Source organism: Macrobrachium rosenbergii, chromosome 17 (genome assembly GCF_040412425.1).
Source record: "Macrobrachium rosenbergii isolate ZJJX-2024 chromosome 17, ASM4041242v1, whole genome shotgun sequence".
Taxonomy (NCBI): Eukaryota; Metazoa; Arthropoda; class Malacostraca; order Decapoda; family Palaemonidae; genus Macrobrachium; species Macrobrachium rosenbergii.
Window position 1 is genome coordinate 27,127,778 of NC_089757.1, and position 23,172 is coordinate 27,150,949.

General features: G+C 34.8%; 1 protein-coding gene across 1 annotated transcript in view; it reads left to right on the plus strand.

Annotated features, from left to right (window-relative positions):
- Positions 1-353: 353 nt before the first annotated feature.
- LOC136847593 (uncharacterized) overlaps positions 354-23,172 on the plus strand; it is a 36,649-nt gene continuing 13,830 nt past the window's right edge. The window contains exons 1-2 of the mRNA XM_067119311.1: positions 354-554; positions 1,695-1,819. Of these exons, the coding sequence (XP_066975412.1) occupies positions 387-554; positions 1,695-1,819 (293 nt within the window). The 5' untranslated portion in view covers positions 354-386. The remainder of the gene's footprint in view (positions 555-1,694; positions 1,820-23,172) is intronic.

Below are 23,172 nucleotides of genomic sequence, written 5' to 3' on the forward strand. Positions count from 1 at the left end.
ATATATATATATATATATATATATATATATATATATATATATCCTGTTATTATTTTGTTTTATTGTTTGATCATTGAAGTTAATCAAAGTTAACTCTGGTCAGGTGCTCAGCACTGTAAAGAAACCGGTACAATACAAGTATTATAATGAAACGTGAGCCTTGTTACAATTGCAGACTCATCAGGCATCACCGGAGCTGCTGACGGATAAAGTATATAACAAAATTCGTTGAAATCAATGCAAAATTTTCTTGTCTGCCACAAATAAGGCAGACATTTGAATTTTGGAAAGTATCAGTCAGAACCATCAACATTATTACAAAAATAATCATTTATCCAATATTCTTGCAGATGGTGACCACCGTCGCCGGAGAGAGGTCACTCAACATGCGCACTGCAATACTGCTCTTTCTACACGTCGCCATGGCAACCGCGTCTTCCAACTCCGAGACGTCATTGTCAGAACAGAAGAACATTCAGGTGGGAAAGTCCTCCGAAGAGAGGTTGATCTACTTGCCTATCACGGATGTACTTTCTTACGGCCAAGTTGTTAAGGTAAGAAGTCTTTTCTTGGTGTTAAAAATATCTTTAGTCTTTGAGTTGATACGTATAGAAGAAGAAGAGGACGAAGAAGAAGAAGAAAAAAAAAAGGATTCCGTTACAGACTTGCATCCCTGATCCGATGTAAATATCATAGAAAAATGCACTTTGTTTATAAGTTTATATATATATATATATATATATATATATATATATATATATATATATATATATATATATATATATACTGTATATATATGCATATATATAGGTTTGATTTTAAATCACGAAAAATTAAAAATGTGATGATTATATGAACAAAGTTACAGCCAGTGTTTCCAAGTTTCTTCGTGGGTGTAACTTTCGTTCATTTATATATATATATATATATATATATATATATATATATATATATATATATATATATATATATATATATATATATATATATATATATATATATATATATATATATATATATATGTATATAATATGTAATATATATATATATATATATATATATATATATATATATATATATATATATATATATATATATATATATATATATATATATATATTCTTTCTAAAGAACACTTGCAAAAACATTAACGGTGAGGTACATACAGTTAAACTTCATCATTTCCAACTGATTCTAGTGCCGTCACATCATCTTAACAACGAAATGGTTCAATATCTTGCCATCTCGAGTAGTCTAAAGTGGATGATGTTATTTAAAAGTTCTCCATGTTTAATGTTAAACTTAAATTTTGCTGTGCAAGTAACCAAAAGAAATTTTGTAATGAAAGAGCATTAGAAAAAAATAAAATTTCCAGACAATACCATCTCGTACTTTAGCAAAGAAATAGTATCTGTTACTTTGTATAGCAAGGATTTGTTGCAAGTTCTAATAACGTATCTTGAAAGTAATTCTAAATCTAGTAATTTCTGGTTATCAATAAATAAAAAATTACTGATGTAGACATTATTATTAATAAAAACACTGTTATTTGTATATGTATATACACATAAAAAATAAATAAATAAATAAATGTAATAAATAAATATATATACAGTATATATATTATATAATATATATATATATATATATATATATATATATATATAATTACGATATTTTGTCTTTCTTTACAGTTGGGATTTCTCATCGTGCTGATCACAGTACTGTGGTCACTATGGTACAAAAAATTCGGCACCAAAGGACCAACTTTCGACGCCTCCTATTTCTTTCCCGTTAGAAGGTTTTACAATAGGAATGGGTAAGTATCTCCGGGAAATATTATTATCACCGTTTTTATTATTTCTACTGAGGCCACGTGGGGAACTTTTCCCGTGTTCCGTTATAAAGAAGGGAAGGGACTTTAGGCTAAAAATCTTGCATGTTTTATAAATTTACTTAATTATGATAATGATATTATAAAAATCTAGGACTAACTTTTAATGAAAACAAGTAAAGAATGCGCCTAAGTTTTTTTCGGCGCAATCGAGTTGGCTGTACATCGTATAATCAAGGCCACCGAAAATAGATCTATCTTTCGGTGTTCTCGGTATAATGTTGTATGAGCCAAAATAGGAATTCTTATATGTATGTCAATGCTACAGCTATATTTAACAAACCCACTCTTCATTCGGAGCGGCTGTTGAAAGACAACGCCATATTTAAATGGTTAAACATTTGTTTTACACACACACATATATATAAGTATATATATACATTTACTTGTGTGTGTATATATATATATATATATATATATATATATATATATATATATATATATATATATATATATATATATAATATAAGAAATGCAGACTCTTTGTATGATAAGATGAAAAGATAAATTATAATAAAGATAAATTATAATAATATTCTTCATAGAAAAGGAAGGAGAAGGATAATTATCATCCATGAGAACTAAGCCTAGAACCCCGGTAAAAAAAAAAAAAGCTTTTATGGTGTTTCAGCGCATAACTCTGAAAGATCAGTGCGGGAAAAAACAGGGATACTTAAAAAAAAAAATGAAAACATACAGACAAATGACAGATAATAGGTTAATGATTCCTCGGTGGTTGGTCTGAAAACCACTTAGACCGAATGATCACTGATATAGGGGTAATTGTTGGATGACGGAGCCATGTTGGTAATTCATCCTACGGGACGCATTGACTCTCTCCTCTTCTTTCCACTCAACTGATCGTAGCGGGAGTTTCCGTTTTATTATAAATATACTTTTAGTTTTCTGTAAAAGGAAACTATCCAGATGGCCACTTGTCTGTCCGTTTGCACTTTTTCTGTCCGCCCTCAGATCTTAAAAGCTATCGAGGCTAGGGGGCTGCAAATTAGTATGCTGATAATCTACCCTCCAATCATCAAACATACCAAATTGCAGCCCTCTAGCCTCAGTACTTTTTATATTATTTAAGGTTAAAGTTAGCCATGATCGTGCGTCTGGCATCGCCATAGGTGCCAACAGCACATGCCACCACCGGGTCGTGGTTGAGTTTCATGGGCCGTGGCCGAGAGTTTCATACAGCATTATACGCTGTACAGAAAACTCGATTGCGCAGAAGAAACTACGCCGAATGTTTGACATGTTTTTATCCCTGGGGACTTTACCATTCCAAATTCGCAACTGAGAGGAGCACATTCCCAAACCTTGGGCTGAGAATAGCCACTGTACCACTAATTCCACAACCTTGGGATTCAGTTCCTTTGCCTAGTAGTAGGCAAAAGTGGAGAATGCGTTCATTCACCTGTTTATTTATTTATTTTTTCCCGTTATTTCCTATCAATAACTACACTAGAATTTGATGTAGTACATGTCATTATCCATAATTAAATAACTCATTATCTATTAAATGTACTTATTTCTGTTCTTAATTTCTCCTAATATATACGTATTTCGATGTTGCTTCAAGAGTATTCAGCAAGTTCGTGGACGTTTGGCCTGCTTTACTAAGCCACAACACATTCAATTCTCGCCAGCCATGTCTGCGCAACTAATATTTCGCTTTGCCCGTTTTTGTATACAGTTAGTTTCCTTGCTCGGATGTTTATTTTGGTGATCATTTTGAAGATGAATAGTAAAGAAGTAAAAAATGCCCCGGAGTTTCTTCGGTGCAATCGAGTTTTCTGTACAGCGTATAATCAAGGCCACCGAAAATAGATCTAACTTTCGGTGGTTTCGGTATAATGCTGTATGAGCCGCAGCCCATGAAACTCAGCCAGCCATGGTGGCCTGTCCTATATCGTTGCCAGAAGCACGATTATGGCTAACTTTAACCTTAAATAAAATAAAAACTACTGAGGCTAGAGGGCTGCAATTTGGTATGTTTAATGACTGGAGGGTTGATGATCAACATACCAATTTGCAGCCCTCTACCCTCAGTAGCTTTTAAAATCTGAGAGCCGACAGAAAAAGTGGGGATAGAAAAACGTGCGGATGGACAGGCAAAGCCGGCACAATAGTTTTCTTTTATAGAAAACTAAAACTACAAAATAACAAAAACTACAGATCAACATGCCAAGCCGAAGTTAGCAAAAACCTAATAACGAGGCAAAGGATAATTTTACCATCACTTAATTCTTTGCCTACCTTCATTAACTCAAAACCAAGGAATTATACGTCATAAGTAGGATGCAACGGCAAAATTATTCAAAATTTGCCGTCATTTTTACACCACAGTCTCTCTGGTAACAAAATCAACAACAACAACAACAATAATAATAATAATAATAATAATAACATAATAATAATACATAATAATAATACAAAGTTTTTGATGGTATTGGTTAATTTACCTCATACATATATATATATAATTATATATATGTAAATATATATGTATATACATACATATACACACATATATATATGTATATACTGTATACACACATATATATATATATATATATATATATATATATATATATATATATATATATATATATATATATATATATATAAACTGTAACTGAAACAAACCAATAAACTGAACGATAGAATCCATTAATTTTCACGATGACACCGCTAATAACGGAAAAGGTAAAACATTTTTCAGGCAATAAATCTCTGTTCATCACGGCATCATTTTAACTCATAATTTAACACCAAGTTCAATTATAAACCACGAAAAGGCGTGACCATAAAGTCAACCCGAGTTACCAGCTAACATCCTCCATTAAATTCATCTGATTGTGTTCCATGTTCCATAAAAAGACAAAAAAAAAAAAAAATCACATCTCCTATTCATGCCCTGCTTCCTGAGATTGTACAGCATACGAGGTTAGTTATTTGACAATTTTTTTCATGACACCGACTACAGAAAAAATAAAGTATGTTACAGACGACTACAGAAATAAGAATGTTTCTGACAACAAACATATCAAAATCAAAATTGATTTCTTGGGTCAATCGCTTTCCTTGTAAAAGAATTATTTTCCATTGCAAATGTCAGAATCTAAAATAATAATAAAGATTTAGAGTAGGTAACCTGTGAAAACTAAAAAAATAACCATAATTTTCCAAGGTGCGTCAAGCCTTAGCATGTATTTATTGAACTTATTCGCAAACAAAATCGACCCTCAATGAGGAAATCTTTCCAAACCTGAAATTTTCACGGCGCGATTAAAATAATAATTTCAATAAATCACTATCAACCTTTTTTTTAAAGTAGATTTGATTTACAGTGGCCATCAAAACCCTCCCTAAATAAATAACAACGGGGCTTAACACGCCTTTCTCACCGTCCATCATCGAGATCCGTGGCAGCAGTGGTGTTTAGAGGAACCAGTTTATCATAATCTTTCAACCTACGATCAACAGCAACACGGGATGACAGATGATAATGTTCCTCAGTTATTACTGTTAACACGTTACACCCTATCTGCTGCCACCCATGATACAAGTCATATATAAGTATATATATATATATATATATATATATATATATATATATATATATATATATATACATATATATATATATATATATATATATATACATATATATATATATATATACATATATATATATATATATATATATATATATATATATATATATATATATATATATATATATATATATATATATATATATATATATATATATATGGGGAGAGACAGGCAGAGAGAGAGAGACTAGGGTGGTGGCAGTGTAACAGAGTGAATTGCCAGGATGAGTAAGGTTTCTTTGTAAGAGAGCAATCTTCTAAGAGAATAAGTGAGAGGAACAGTAGCATAAGTAGAAGGGCGACAGAAGAGAACGTCAGGATTATAAGGGCCTGACGTTACTTGGCATTCCAGGGAAGAAATATGGTAAAGTTTTTTTGTTTTTTGTTTTGATTGGGAACGTAAGACAAAGCTTTATAGGAAAACAGCAGTGTGGATTTAGTTAATTTAAAGAAGTTTCTTGGCAAGTTTGGTCTTGCCGAGTGAATATTTATAAAACTGTATGTGGCACAACTTAGAAGATTTTGATAAAATTTATTGGGGATGTGGATGGCAAATTCCTGAGATGTATTCTGGTATTGCACCAGCCCCGGTTTTTTTTGCCATGCCACTAGGTTAGGTTGGGTTAGATTAGGTTTGATTAGGTTAGGTAAGAATTAGGACTATCAAAAGTCATTTGGGTGTGGGAAACATAATGAGATTATTTTCAAGAAAATTCTATGGTTAGTTTTTAAGATATGGCGTCCTGCTTTTTTCAGGGAAAGGCCTCAGTGCTCGGTTACATCTTGGGAAAATGTGACCGGGAGGATAATGGCGGAGTATGGTATTGAAAGTTATAGGTTGAAAGTTATTTAAATGTTTTCAAGATAAAAGCAAAACCTTTTAAAATGCGTAGATGTGGAGTAACTATACTGATGCAAAGGGGGTGCTCAGTGAAAACTTGTCTCCACAGATGTTTAAAATATTAATGGATGGGGTGATGAGAGACTTCAGAAAAGGAAAAGAGAATTGTGAACAAGCTCCTAGGATAAGGACAGTAGTTGATATTTACAGATGGTTCAGTGCTGGTTTGTAATAATGGAGAGAAGGTATATCGACTAGTGAAAGAGTTTGTAAGCGTTTTCAGAGGAAGAAAGCTGAAGGTGAATTTTTTCAGGAGTAAGGGTATAAAGGCAAATAGACGCCACGATGACTGAAAAATGGAAAGGTTAATTCATACCGAGATTTGCGAGTAGATGTGATGTATGCATGCTGTAAGTTGACAGCAAAGTTGAAACACCGAATTTGTGAAGCAAGGCACGCAATAAGACCTTTGTAAATATTTGGAAGCGAAGAAGATGGGTTGTAGAAGAGAACGCTGGAATATCTGAAGTCTTGAAGAAAGGGCGAGGTTAGTAGAGAATTGTGATCATATGGTAAAAGGTTAGCACTGGACAAATGGAGCAGAGGGATTGGAGGTGGTTCTGTCATGTGAAGAGGAGTGACTCTAGCCTGGTGAATAGGGCAGATGATCCGTAAGTTCGTAAAAAAAGCAGCGGAAGGAGACCAAGAAAATGCTGATTGGATAGGATGAAAGATTTTCTGAAATAGAAGGGCCTCAATATCCTAGATGAACTAGACTGTGGTCTCTGAGCAGGCATGGGAAGCGACTGAAGTTGCGGGAATTTTCTGAACAGAATGACCATCAACGATTCAGTAATTCAGGATTTTAATGTAACAGTGAGTTGCCTGGTTTTTCTTTGAAGCCATCCGCAGTTTCTGGTGAAACGACCTATATTGGTGATATTATTTCTCTTTATGTACACACACACACACGCACACACACACACGCACACACGCACATACACACACACACATATATATATATATATATATATATATATATATATATATATATATATATATATATATAAGCGAATCCCACAGGAAAATGACAGGCAGAACTTCAGTACTGAACCTCTGCTTGTCATTTCCTGTGGGATTCGCTTATATACTGAAGTCACGTGCATCTACTATGAGTTTTTAAGCAGATATATATATATATATATATATATATATATATATATATATATATATATATATATATATATATATGTGTGTGTGTGTGTGTGTGTGTGTGTGTGTGTGTATACATACAGTGTGTGCGTGTGTGTGTGTACTTGCAATAATTAGAAAAACTTGATTACCAGGTCACGGACAATTATGATGGAGAATGACAGACAACTGGATGTAATCCAGACTTACAGTTAAATCCATTAGACATGGGATAGATTTGAAATCATCTCTGCAACGTTCCCGGAAGAGAATTTGAACGCACTTTCAAATACTAATGACGAACGTCTCGAAAGGCAAGTCGTTCTCTAAGTGATCACATAGTACTCATGGCATCGTGAATATCAGGTGTGACCTAGTGTGAAGGGGAGATTCAGGTCAGGCCACGAGGTGATGACAGCCAAAGTTACGAGGTCAGGTCGGTGGACAAAAATGTATTGAAATTACACAGGATAACACAGCTTTCACCTACGTCGAAATACTTAAGTACAGAAGAGAGAGAGAGAGAGAGAGAGAGAGAGAGAGAGAGAGAGAGAGAGAGAGAGAGAGAGAGAGTCAAGTTCTTGTTCAAGGTTTCACAAGAAAAAACTATTTGTATCTGATTACCATAAGATAGTTTAGTATAGTTTTCTGGCGAATATTTCTTGTAAGTAAAATCATGCACAGAATTTTGTTCTCATGAAAAAGAGAAGAAAAATGTTTATCTTTCTGAAACAGCGGCAGTCTGGAAAGTTGACATGAATAATACACACGTACGCGCGCACACACACACACACACACACACACATACATACAGTATACAGTATATAGAAATAATCAACACACAATCACGTGTGAACAGAAATAAATTTCTGACTCACATCAGGATCGAACCCAGGCCTTTCAATTGAAAGACCTGGGATCGATCCTGATGTGAGTCAGAAATTTATACATATATACATATACATATATACAATATACATATATATATATATATATATGTATGTATGTATACAGTATATACATATGTCTATGGGCCACCTGTATGAGGGGGGGATAAATCTTTCCACCCTGTTTTCCTGTTCCCTTCTGACAGTCACGTACCTCAATAATCAATCAGTTATTGCATATGAATACTGCTCGGTAACTCGATGGAAAAAGAAGTTCGTATACTTTATAAAATAACCTCCATAAAAAAAAGACCACACTCAGCATTCGTCAAGGAATAAGAATGACAGTCAAGATCATTCCAGACTGTTATTCAAAGCAATTACAGTTCTCTGGCTGTCAATCTGCTTATCTTCCGGTTCAAGAGTCTTTTTGTAATCCCTCTTGAAAAGAAAAGCCATCAACAAAGTGAAAATATGAGAATCGTAGAAAATATAGTGAAGAACAGAAAGCTTTTTTTTTTTTTTTACGATGAGCTTCTTTCTTGACCGATATGTAGGACAAGATTCAGGTGCATATACGCACACACACAAATATATACATGCAAACACACACACACACACATATATATTTATATATATATATACGTAGGTTAAAAACCAGTTGCACACACGCACATATATATATAATTATATATATATATATATATATATATATATATATATATATATATATATATATATATATATATATATATATATATACTGGTTGAGCAGAGAGAGAGAGAGAGAGAGAGAGAGAGAGAGAGAGAGAGAGAGAGAGAGAGAGAGAGAGAGAGAGAGAGAGAGAGAATATCAGTCAGTTCACATCCTGTAGTGAAATCCTTCTTCTTGATAATTCCATGAAGATTACCACCTTTGTTGGCCTTGGAGCTACAAAAAAAAAAAAAAAAAAAAAAAAACATAAAAACTGAGCCCCATAAAATAAATAGGTTCCGCCCGCAAATGCAATCCTCTCATACCAGTAGGTAATCAAAAGCAACAAATCTAAGGTTAGACCGCTGTCTTGTCTCTGTGGTTCCTTATTTACCTGTTACGTAACGTTCGTAACGGTAGACCAAACAGAAGCTTTGGTACCTAACTGTGTATGATTCCGGAAATTTTCGAAGATGGCTGCAGTTATCAACGTAATGCAGTACCCTAAAACTTGGACATGTCTGAGAGAGAGAGAGAGAGAGAGAGAGAGAGAGAGAGAGAGAGAGAGAGAGAGAGAGAGAGATCTGAGGATGGTTGGAGCTATGGACGTCATGCAGTACCCTAGAATTTAGAGACGTTTAGAGAGAAACTTGGGGAGTGGTTGGAGTTATGAACGAAATGCAGTACCTTAAAACTTCGACACGTTTGAGAGAGAGAGAGAGAGAGAGAGAGAGAGAGAGAGAGAGAGAGAGAGAGAGAGAGAGAGAGAGAGAGAGAGAGTTTTCAGTTATCCCACAGTGATATATATTTCTTATGTTCTTATAAATTATAATTTGATGTCAGCTTTTTAAATGGATTTTTCTTCGGCGAATATTATACATTTATATAAGGCTCTTCTGTGTTTTGTACTTAGCACTTATTTTCCTATAATTACTATAATTTTTAATATATCCGTGATATTTTTCTATGGATAATTAAGAAAAATTCGTGTTTCGAATATTTTGGGATCGCCATTGACTTTTTTGAACAATAAATATATTTCTATAAGTTTCTTAAAAAAATTTGTTGCCCTCAAAACCTTAGGACGTTTTTTGAGGCTTAAGAAAACATTTTCCTAAAATGAAATGTGCTTTTCCCTAAAGGGTTTAAACAATTCTTGTTTCCCCATATCACAGAATCTTTCTTTATCACCCGGACCCTGGAAAAATTTATTATTTGCCCAAATTTTGGGACCTTTCTTTTCCAAAAGAAATTAAAGATTTCTTTATCCTAAGGACTTAACATTCATTATTTTTTCCAAGGTCCTTCGAATATTGTCACCAGTATGATAGGATCTAGGAAACTAGACCTAAAACCGTGAGATCTCTTCCTTGCAGACGCTTTTGAACTTTTCCTTGTTTCCCCTAATCCAAAGGTATTGGAACCGCAAATCATTGAATAACCATATTAAGTATTGACAACTGGAATTGCGAGGAAAGTCAGAATCGTAATATTGCGCACTTTGGACAGGTATCGTTACAATGGAGCAAAAATACCTGTATCACATGTTATTCTGACTTTAGCCGCTTCCTTTTTGTAACACTACTTATATGATATTTTTACTTCACAGTACTATGGTTTATAACAAAGTGCAGTTTTGTTAAGAAAACCTACCTTTTACTTAGTTTCACAGCGATAAGATTTACGTTAAGGAGCTCTCATGGTTACGCTATGCAATAATAAGTTAGTCGTTGGTCCACCATCACCGTTAATCGTCTGTTTTCTCAAGAAAATCCCAAGTCATGTCGAAAGTTGCGGATGTCAACCGTAAAACCAAAATATATCTCAAAGACTGTACCCACGTACCTAGAGGAGATAGTGTAGAAGATAACATCCTATCCCAGACAAATGGACCACAAGAACTCCACATTTTTAAGCAGAGAGAGAGAGAGAGAGAGAGAGAGAGAGAGAGAGAGAGAGAGAGAGAGAGAGAGAGAGAGCAGTTCCGCCAAAAGACACTTTGTGTGCTTTGAGTCATCAAGCAGAACTTCAAAATGGTCACTTGCTGAGACCCAAGCGAGAGAAGTAAGTGTGTAATGATCGTAAAAATAATCTTGAACACGTCATTACATCACTCACAACTTGTTTTGACATTATTGCCGACCGTAAAAAAAAAATTCCTTTTTGGAGTACCGCGTTGCTTCGACCAAACAAAGACATAAATTTAAAAGACAATCCTTTAGACACGGGTCTTTAATCTACAGCACAGTATTTGCTTCGGGGAAATATTTCCACTTCACGCCCCTGACATAACGACTGCCAATAGCTTTTGCCCGCGAGAACAAGCGCGTTTGCGGTTAAGGGAAGATGAACGAGGATCTGGGAAGGTGTGTTTTATCCTTCACTACTTCAGAAGTTATCAAAATTACCACTGTTCTTGGGCGCTTTACCAAATGCCTTAGCAGTGAATGACGAAGGACTGGTGTAATCATAAAAACAAGTCATACAGGTAGCAACTGTAAGCTATAAACACTAATCATTATTTTGGTATTACATAAATAAGGTGTTTTAATCATCCAGCGTGATATAATAAATATATGTCATGTATGTTTGCAATTTAAGTAAATTATCCACATTTGGAAAATTTAAAAAATTTGCGTTTGACAACAACATTCTAATAATCTTTGGTGCCAGTGCAGATCGTTTAGGAAAGCAAAGCAAATATTCATGAAATTTGTGTGAATTATCTGAAAAAAATTCTTACTTGTGATATTTACAAGTCATGAAAACGGGAGAGAGAGAGAGAGAGAGAGAGAGAGAGAGAGAGAGAGAGAGAGAGAGAGAGTTGAGAAGCGTGGTCTGGGAGAGGAAGAGGCAAAGCGGCTTGGAGATGACCCATTAAAGGAACAAACTCAAAAGCACTATCATGGAAAAGGCATGGGAGGGGAATTACCCCCGATGTTGTACATTGTTTCCATAGTTGGCAGGACGACTCTCGTGCTTTCTGCATCACGAATAAAAGGAAGTTAAGAAGAGCTTATTCACCTTAATAGCAACTGTATAACAGAGTCAATTTCTTTAGAAATGAGATATCCAGGAAGCTATCACCTCGAGAGTCAAGTTACATAATATTAGATGTCATTGCAATCACGCTCTTGGAGATAATGTGCCCAGAATAACAAAATATTGCCTTTTAGTTTTCTGTAAAGGACAACTATTGTGCCGGCTCTGTCTGTCCGTCCGCACTTTTCTGTCCGCACTTTTTCTGTCCGCCCAGTTCTTAATAACCACTGAGGCTAGAGGGCAGAAAATTGGTATGTTGATCATCCGCCCTCCAGTCATCAAACATAGAGATAGGGAAATATGTAAAGAGGGGAGTTAAAAGATTAAAGAGTGGAAGATCACTACGAGTTGCTAAGCTATAGTTATGGCAGTGTATCCCAGGGGCTGACCAGGATGTGTAAGGCACTGATTTTATTTTGGAGAAGTTACAAAAGAATGGGTGATAAGAAAAACTATTATATCATATAAAGGAAACGTTGCCAGGAGATTGTGTAAATTATACAGACATTCCTGACTGATATAGAGTATCTCCTCGGAGATGCTTTCCCCACGGCTGGAGGAGCACTTGTCTAGTCTGAGAAAATCATGCTCCTCCTAAACTTGAGGCCAATTTACTCATGCTGTCTACCGCTCTGACATCTGGATCTCTTGCCTGTAGTTCGCTACCCCGTCTACGCCTTCAGAGCTAATTGCTAATTGCTTGTGTCCGTCAAAAATGACAGTACATGAAAGTTATCTTCCGAGAAAATTACAGATCACTGTCATCACTTGTCTTTTTGTGGTTCCTGATTTATAATATCTTTTTTTTTTTCCTCTGAGTCTCGTGGGATGAAAAAGTAGTATCTAGCTGTCCGATTCTTAGAGCTTTAATTATTCGGTGTAATTATGAGCTTGTTTGCGTCAGACTTAAACACTAGGATTCCCATATTAATAGACTTAGAAGTCACAGATGTTGAAAGCATAAAACAAATTATCTTTAGCCTGGAAATTAATACTTGCAGTATTAGCAGAGGTAACATGCTTACAGGGGGAAGGGATAGAGAAGAATTAAGGTAAGAAGGGAGAGGAATATTATTAAAGTATTCATGTACTCGGCCGAAAGTAACTCATTAACTTGTCCATGTTCCGTTCCATGTCTTCTCCAATTGAAATATTAAGTTTATGTCAGGAAATGAGGAAACTGAATGTCTTTTGAGTATTTCCTGACGATGCGCTGAATAAATGAAGAAATATACGAAAGAATAAAAGAAGGAAAACGTGAATAAAGAAATAAAGGGCTCCATTAGCACTTTAGAGAAAAAATCTATACAAACTACGAATGGGGAAAGTTTGGTAATAATCATAACACACATACGAACATAAAAAGACGAGCACTGGAAATCATTCCAGTTCTACCATATCCCTCAGACAGGAACCAAGCTGCTAATCACTTTAATTAATTGTCTAATTTGAGGTAATAATTCACGGTTAGGATCAGGTGTGGTGGCGACGTGAACATATCGACGTGATGAACGAGAATTCAGCCATTGTGGAAGAAAATGACTTCCTTTTATCCTCGTTGTGAAGTGGAGCGGGCCAAATAACCAACTAACAAATTGATGAGTATTTCTTTGTTTTTTTTTATTAAAAAATTTATAATTAGTTAAAAAGAAAGTAAATTTCAAGTGCTAAAATGTCATTCATGGGTCCGCAGGCCAGTCAGAGAAAAAGAGGCGTATAAATCATGTTCAGATGTATAATTTTTCAGAATTTTGAAGCAGAAGTGAATATCAGTTTCTTCATTATTAACAACAACGTATGTAATACAAGTTACATACTTTATTACCAAAACATCATGCACTTGAAACGTTACAGCATCAGCTTCCTTGGTATTACTGTAGAACCAATCAATGAATAGTAGTATTCTGAGATTTTCACACAGTAATTCTATTCGCACATAAACGACCTATATTCAGAATAAGAATACAATTAAATGATTGTATATATATATATATATATATATATATATATATATATATATATATATATATATATATATATATGTATAACTGAATCACGAAAATATGGAACGTGATGAATAGATAAATAAAGATAAAATCCACGAAGGAAACGGAAACACTGGAGTGCTGCGAGGCCTTTCGACGGTATGTCCTTTACATATACATACACATATATACATATATATACAGTATATATACTATATATATTTATTTACATATATATATATATATATACATACAGTATATATATGTATATATACATGTATATATATACATATATATATGATGTATATATAAATATATGTATATATATGTACATATATATACATATATTTATATTATAGCCGCTTTTTTGCGTTTACACTCGTCCCATCAGCAGAACGTCGACCTCCCCATGGCAAACTGGACTTACTCATCCCTTCATCTTGCGCATCCACTCACGCCCCCCTGGGACACGCGTTTTTCCATCATCTCAGAACGCTGACTCATATTTTCACTTGTGATACCTCTTGACAACACCGACGTGCATCTATATCTCTATATTTGTCACTCTTTTAACTCCTTCTACACTAAATAATTAACGTAAACCGTTTCCCTATTCTTTCTATGATATTCAGCAATTATGGTTTACTATCATAATGCTTACTTGATGAAATATGCCTTCATAAACTGTAACTTTTGTTTCTCTTGACACTTCCTTATTATGTAATCTTTAGCAGATCTCACGCTGCCATTCTTGTTTCACTTATTCCGTGATTCATTTGCAATTCCCTCTAATCTTGCCATCGTTTAATAATATACTTTAATATTCCCGCCCATCACTACCTCCTTTATTAACCACTTATTAATAATCATTAACTCATTTTTAAAGTATTTACATACCATAGAAACCTTCCTCTCGCTATCCTTCACTTTCAACTTTCACCTTGTACATTCGTTTTCAGACTTTCTTTTTGCCACTCTCTGCAATTTCTCTTCGCAGTCACCTATTCACAACATATCAATTGCAAACATCAGCCACTTCATGTTGCATTCGAGAGCCCTTCTCTTGCCTCATCATTTTGCAGTCGAAGTCATGTGCTTCCACAGGTTTCTGTCTTCGCAGTATCCTCTTAAGTAAAAGATAGTCATGTTTCTGACAGATACTTTCTTAACGTAAAGCTTGGGAAGAAGGAGGAATTCGTAAATTATCAGTGTAAAATACAGTTTTAGGCGTTGAGTACGCAAATCGTAGACCGATATAATAATTTTAGAGTAAAATTTAGGTTTAGCCTATAAGTACGCAAATCGTTCACCGATATATTAAGCGAAGAAAACAGTAACCCTTCCCTATTAATTTAAAAATCCTTTTTACCCTGACACTACGTGATCATTGTCTTTCAATAGGGACTACGTCATGTGACTCGCTTCTGAGCTGTTCAATAATGGTCAGAGTCAAATGACTCAGCGCCCTGGAAAAATTATCAGTCTATGAATGACGTCACGGGATGCTCAAGATATTGGGGTGGGTAACGGAAGGTTCGCCAACCCAACCGCTGAGCAGCGCCAATACGCCAACAGATTGTACGCCTATTCCACTTCACTAATTTTCTCCTATGACCACCCCCAACCGCAAGGTGTATGACTAGAAGAAGAAGAAGAAGAAGAAAAGAAGAAGAAAAGAAAGGACGAGATAATCTACAGAAAACATCTTTGATTAGCAAACCGTGAAATGAGATTGTCGCGAACTGGACCGAGAGATGGATGCCAAATATATTCTCTGGGTCTTCACAAGAGTGTTGGATTCTGTCGATAGCCAATTGAGCCTTGGATAGTAAAATATTCTTTAGCAGTGGTAAATGGCACACACACATACATATATATATATATATATATATATATATATATATATATATATATATATATATGTGTGTGTGTGTGTGTGTGTGTGTGTGTGTGTTTGTGTATGCGTGTGTGATCTACGAGCCAAGTCTCCTGATTGGACATCTGCAGAATCCAAGGATCCTTAGTGAATATTAAGAGAATATTTTCAGTGTGTGTTTATACATATATATATATATATAATATATATATATATATATATATATATATATATATATATATATACACATATATATACTATATATATATATATATATATATATATATATATATATATATATATATATATATATATATATATATATATATATATATATATATATTTATACACACATGTATTACAACCTTCCAGTACACCGAAACCATCTCGACTTTTTTTTTTTTTACGCACACGCGTGATCAAGGTTTCCCCAGATCCGCCGCTAAGAGTAAAAACAGAATACTGAAAATGGTCCACGCACGAGGGGCCACACGAACTCGCTTCCGTAAGCGTCGCGGCCGAATTCGGCGGTCCTGATAATCTCCTACGTGATTGACGGAAAATCCGGAGGTAAACATACCCACTTTACTAGGGCAGATTCTGAAGGATGTAACGCTCGGGCGATGAGCCTATTTGTATAATAAAAATCAACAATTATAAAAATAAACTGCATTATTTATAAGTGATGAAAGCAAAGACCTTCGATTCTTCCAGGTGTTTTAACCATGGTCTAAAGATTACTATATAGACCTTGGTTTTAATGTTATTACTGTTTTGATCTCTTATAAATAATACAATTTATCTATCTAATTGTGGATTTTTATTATACAATGGTTTTTCACGACGTTGTGAAATTCCTGGCATAAGTCTATTTATTCCGCCTGAGGCCTACGCATTACCAGAAAGAAACTCAGGGATGCCTCTATTCATATTACTTTTAATTACAGCTGGTTGGTTTTAAGCTTCCTTTTGCTGTCTTAGGAAGAGATTTTAGTGGTAATAGTATGACAATGTCTGTTACATGTACAACCTAGTAGGCCACAAGTAGAAAGTCATGCAATACAATGGGAAAATAAGTTATTTTTCGCCACGTCTGTCAACACCGGGAACAAAATTAATAACAGCTGGAATATTATAGTTAAAAATAAACAAATAATGAAACAACAATGGCATTGATGAAGTTTATATAAAAAAACCAAACTTCGTTGTAGAAATGCAAAATTTAATCTTAACCAGTTTAAATGGAAAATCAAGAAAATGCGCAATCTACAATTTTAATACTGTATATCAAATATCAGACTGAGTACTTTAGTATATAAAAACACAATGCCGTAATAGTTATTTAACACAAGATGTCCAGACGGGACGTACAGAGCGTACGTACAGTAGCTCTGTCATAAGTAGGTTGCACACGTAATTAACGCCACGCATCATAATGTACGTAATATTTAATTTTCCTCATTAAATATTGTATCTTCACTTTCAGGTTATTGTTTGGGAGTAGATTTCATATTAGTTTGTGCCGTAGCTATGGAACACCTTATTCGTTTCTAGGTCTATCGTTTCTCGTTTATTTCCATGACAAGACAATTTCAAACATTTATTACTAATAAATATTTGAAATTGTTGTCATGACGTAGTGTCTGACCTCAACTGATTTTTCGAATCTGACCTCAACTGATTTTTCGAATCGTATCTTGATTTGTTCAGAATTCCGAAGGTCTTTAAACTTATTTCTGTCTTTGTCTAAGCCTTCTTTGTATCCATTTCTATTATTGTATGATTTTTTCTTTACTTTAAATTAAAACACATTATTCACATTTGGTTTGGGAAAAGCTGCCTAGCATATAAGCCCGTACTCTGGTGCTAGAAAATTAGGATTCAGTATTAAGTAAGCAAAGTATCATTAAGTATTTTTTCAAAACATTAAATAGAAAAGAAAATTTTACACTGTCTCTTCAGTATCAGATTATCTCCTAAAGATCCAGGTAGACTGATCCACAACTGGTCAGGTGTATCGGGCAGAATTGATCTAAGTGGCGTGATAGATGATTTCCCAGGTAAGAAAACAAGAAGAGAGCAGATCTGTTTTAAGACAGATCTCTCTCTCTCTCTCTCTCTCTCTCTCTCTCTCTCTCTCTCTCTCTCTCTCTCTCTTCCTACTGAAGTACTGAATCACCTAAGAAGATTGGAGATTCATTTAATCAAATAACTAGAAAAAAAATCATCTTTGACCTCAGAATATACCAAGAGCGTGTGACAAAACTCCATTTCAAAATTAAAGGCGCTTTAATTCTTTAGACAAACCTACAAACACAACAAACTTGATTACTCTTGGATAAGCCAAATGTTACTAACTTTCCTTTGGCAGAAGTACAAGCGAAAAAGCAATGCATTACTACCCTAATACGAATCTTCCTGCATTTTAATACATTTTTATCTATTTATTAATTTTTTTTCTTTTCTTAATAAGTGGGATCTCTTCTTTCTGTATTTCCCTTTACTTCCTCTTATTTCTTCCTAATGAACACCATGTTCTATGGAAGCTTGAATTTCAAGTCAATGGCCTCCGTGGGCTTGTTCCATATGAATAGGTTTCATAATAATAATAATAATAATAATAATAATAATAATAATAATAATAATATTTTCCTCAAGACTGGAATTTTCAATTTTATCTTAGGAGGATTGTTGAAGGGGATGCTTCTCTATACCTGCGCAGTTATGACGGATATTCACCAACATCGATAGACACTAGAGGAGGGTTTTCTCAAGTTCAAGCATTTGCAGATGTGTGACCTCCAGTAAACGTCAAGGGCCGGCGGGGCATAAGCCCCAAGTGTCCATTTTTTTTTTTAGGTCTGCAAAAAACCTAGTGCTTAGTATGGCTTTATGCTGGAGCCGAGCTTTCTGAGGAGAAAACGGTTATTAATAGAAGTACAATATATATATATATATATATATATATATATATATATATATATATATATATATATATATATATATATATATATATATATATTTACGATAAAGGTATCTTATGTCCGATTTTTCCATTTTTTCAATATGTCTCTTGACTATACATTATGAAAACCGCAACAAATCTCCAATAAAAACCAAAGAAAAATTCCTTCGAAGTCTATTTCAAACAAAAAAGAGGCAATAGCTACTCATGAATACCTACTTAACAGCCCTAGTTTCGGCAACCTCTGGAGCGCCGAAATACTATGAAGACCCACGAATAGCAAGTCATTCTACGGGTATTTGTTTCCTTACCGCCATTTTCGCTTCGTGTCCGTTTTGCGCTTAGTCGGCGAATTCCTGCACGTGTTACCACGGGCGGGGGTAGTGCGTACCATGCGTTATACGCGTATGGAGTTCGTTCTGTTCAAGTTGGTCTGCGACAGCGGTTCTCACCCTTTTTTTGGTCTATGCACCCTTTCACCATACGTCAGATTGTAATTTCCCCGCTTTCCAAAATTTTCTGCCCTAAAAGGTACATTCTAACTAGTACGCATATAATACTAAAAACTAGGTCACAATCCCCCCCAAACTGAAATTCCCGCCCCCCCCGGGGTAATTCCCCCCTGATTGAGAACCACTGGTCTATGAGGACGTCTTGCAGAAGTTAGTTGGGCTGACGTATACGGGGGTTGGCGGTGGAGAGTTAATAACATATAAAGGAGACCATCTCCACCATTAATGTTGGTTTTAGACATCGTTTATTGCTATGATTAGCCCATAGTTGGGTGATCTGAACCGGAGGAGAAGGGGAAGCGGGGGAGGAAGGGCTTTTGGTTGGTCGGACCGCTGAAAGCCAAGTATGATCGTAAATATGGCAATTAGATATTTTAATGGTTTCACTGGCCTCTGGCATGTAGAGTTCGGTCGTGACACGCTTGGATAGACATGAGCCTACTTGGACAACAGCGGATATTTTAATGGGGTTCAGTAATTATTTAGTAATGTACAACATTTACACATAATCTCTCTGTCTGTCTCTGTACACACACACATACATATATATACATATACATATATGTATATATATATATATATGTATATATATATTATATTATATATATATATATATATATATATATATATATATATATATATATATATATATATACATATATATACACATATATATGAATATGGTTATCAGTTCCATGTCCGACTCAACCCTGACCGTGACCCTACAGTCGACTATCAGTAATTTCATTCGCTAACTGGCACATTATGTTTCAATGGACATACGGAAACCAATGGTAACCGCTGAGAGAGAGAGAGAGAGAGAGAGAGAGAGAGAGAGAGAGAAGCAGCACCTGCGGCTGGAGAGTCAGAAAAATCTTCCTTTCCTTGAGTTCACGGAGGCTATTTAAGACATACCAGAGCGTAAATGTAAAGTTTTCCAATGATTTAAAAACACTTACGTGCCATATGGTGATAACTGGGCAATTTAAGAGAGGAACAGAAAGACTGCCCGACTTCTTAAAAGGGCTGAATTGCCTCCGTTACGAATTTCTTCAGCTGTATTTTCACCCTTATATACGTGTGTTTGTCTGTCTGTCTGTCTGTCCACAGGATATCTGTACTTCGAATTGAATTGAATTGGATTGATTATAGAATCTAGGACAAAGGCCAAGCACTGGGACCTATGAGGTCAATCAGCGCTGAAACGCAAATTGACAGTAAAGGTTTGAAAGGTGTAGCAGAGGGAAAACCTCGTAGCTGCACTATGAATCAATTGTTAGGAGAGGGTGGAAAGTAAGATGGAAGACAGAGAATGTGAACAGAGGTACAGTAAAAGAATCGAAAGAGGCTGCAGCTAGGGGCCGAAGGCATGCTGCAAAGAACCTTAAGTAATTCCTACAGTGCACCGCACAAGGTGCACTGACGGCGCTACCCCCCTACGGGGGATATCTATATCTCAAAATTTTAAATGAATTCAATTAGATTTTACAAGATAGGATCATTTTTGCCCTACGATACTACTCTGCTCTTCCAGAAGAGACCGGCTTTAAATTTAGTGTAGAATATAAATTTTTGATGATCTTTTGTGAGAATTTACGAATGATAATTGTAACGCTTATCCCAAGAGCCAAATTCAAATCCTGATTATATATAAATATATGTATAGATATATATATATAAATATATATACTATATATATATGTATATGTATATATACATATATATATAAATATATATATATTATATATATAAATATACATGCATATATATACATATATATATTATACATATGTATAAATATATATACATATATTTATATATACATAATATATATATGTATATATATGCATGTATATTTATATATATATAAATATATACATACTGTATATATATAGTATATATATATTTATATATATATATATATATATATATATATATATATATATATATATATATATATATATATATATATATATACATAATATTTATATATAATCAGAACTGAATTCGGCTCTTGAGATAATCGTTATAATTATAATTCGTAAATTCTCACACAAGATCATCAAAAATTTATATTCTACACTAAATTTAAAATATAATATATTTTCGAGATCTTGAAGCCGGTCTCTTCTGGAAGAGCAGCGTAGTACTCGTAGGACAAAAATGATCCTTATCTTCTACATCATATACTGAAATGTCTTCAAGAGTAATTCTCCGCTTTCACCCAACTTATAATCATGGGCTTACTCTAACCACCCCGAAAATCCCCGAAAGCATAATTAGCCGGAAATATGGGAGAGAAAATTCGCCATATGACTTGGCCGTATTTCTATTACAGTGACGTCACGAAGCCAATACGTTGCTATTTTGCGTGTGTTTATTTGCGTGCTGTAAAAAATTTAACGAGACCCATATCGACGATTTGACGGTAATGTTTATGTGGTTGACCCAAATCTGTGTGTTTTTTTTTTTTTTCAGGAACATGTATCACCCACATGGGGACACAAAAAAAATGAAAAGGGAGTAAAAAATGGCAAATTACTCTGCCTTGTTAGTTAGCTACACCAAGCCGACCACAAAACTCCATCATCCGCGCCTTGTTAGACATGTTCTTTTCATCTCTCTCTCTCTCTCTCTCTCTCTCTCTCTCTCTCTCTCTCTCATCTTGTTCATAATTGCACCACAGAATCAATTCCTGGGCCCTACGTAAATAAACCACTCTGAGACAGCAATTAGTTAACTAATTTCTTGTAAAAATATTGACGATTTTGTATCCACCATTTTTGATGATTATTCTGACAGACAAAGGCAACATATTTATGTTAAAATGGTATACCATAAAAAAATTGCCCTGATTAAAGTTACAAAACTTGATTCCAACTTTCTACACATCTTTTTAGCTGAATTACGAATGTACAGTATTTCTTGTATATATGGGTAAAGCTCGAATATACGGCAGGTATGAAGAAGCGATGAAAACACGAATCGAGTGATTCATAGCGACTGAAAGCAAGTACTACCCAAGATTTCTGGCGTGTTCATATGATATATCAATTTGTTATATTTCAACGTAGCCCATTTCACGTATTTTAGTGTGCAACGGTAACGTACAAGACCAAAACTTCCCCCTTTGTCACTTTCATTAATTAGATGATTATCCATCGACCTTATTTAACACTGAACAAGTACAAAACGCGACGAAGTTTCCTCGGCGAAATCGAGTTTTCTGTACAGCGTATAATGCTGCATGAAACTCTCAGCCACGCCCCATGAAGTTCTCAGCCGCGGCCCACGAAACTTTCAGCCACGGCCCGGTGGTGGCCTGCGTTGTTGGCGCCTGTAGCGGTGCCAGACGCACGATAATGGCTAACTTTAACTTTAAATAAAATAAAAACTACTGAGGCTAGAGGGCTGCGATTTGGTGTTTGATGATTGGAGGGTGGATGATCAACATACCAATTTGCAGCTCTCTAGCCTCAGTAGTTTTCAAGATCTGAGGGCGGACAGAAAAAGTGCGGACGGACAGACAAAGCTGTCACAAAAGTTTTCTTTTACAGAAACCTAAAAATCCTGGCACTACAACACGATCAAGATTCACATCTAACCTTTGTTGCTAGACTGACAAACGACACAGACAGACAATGATGAACATGTTCAACTACT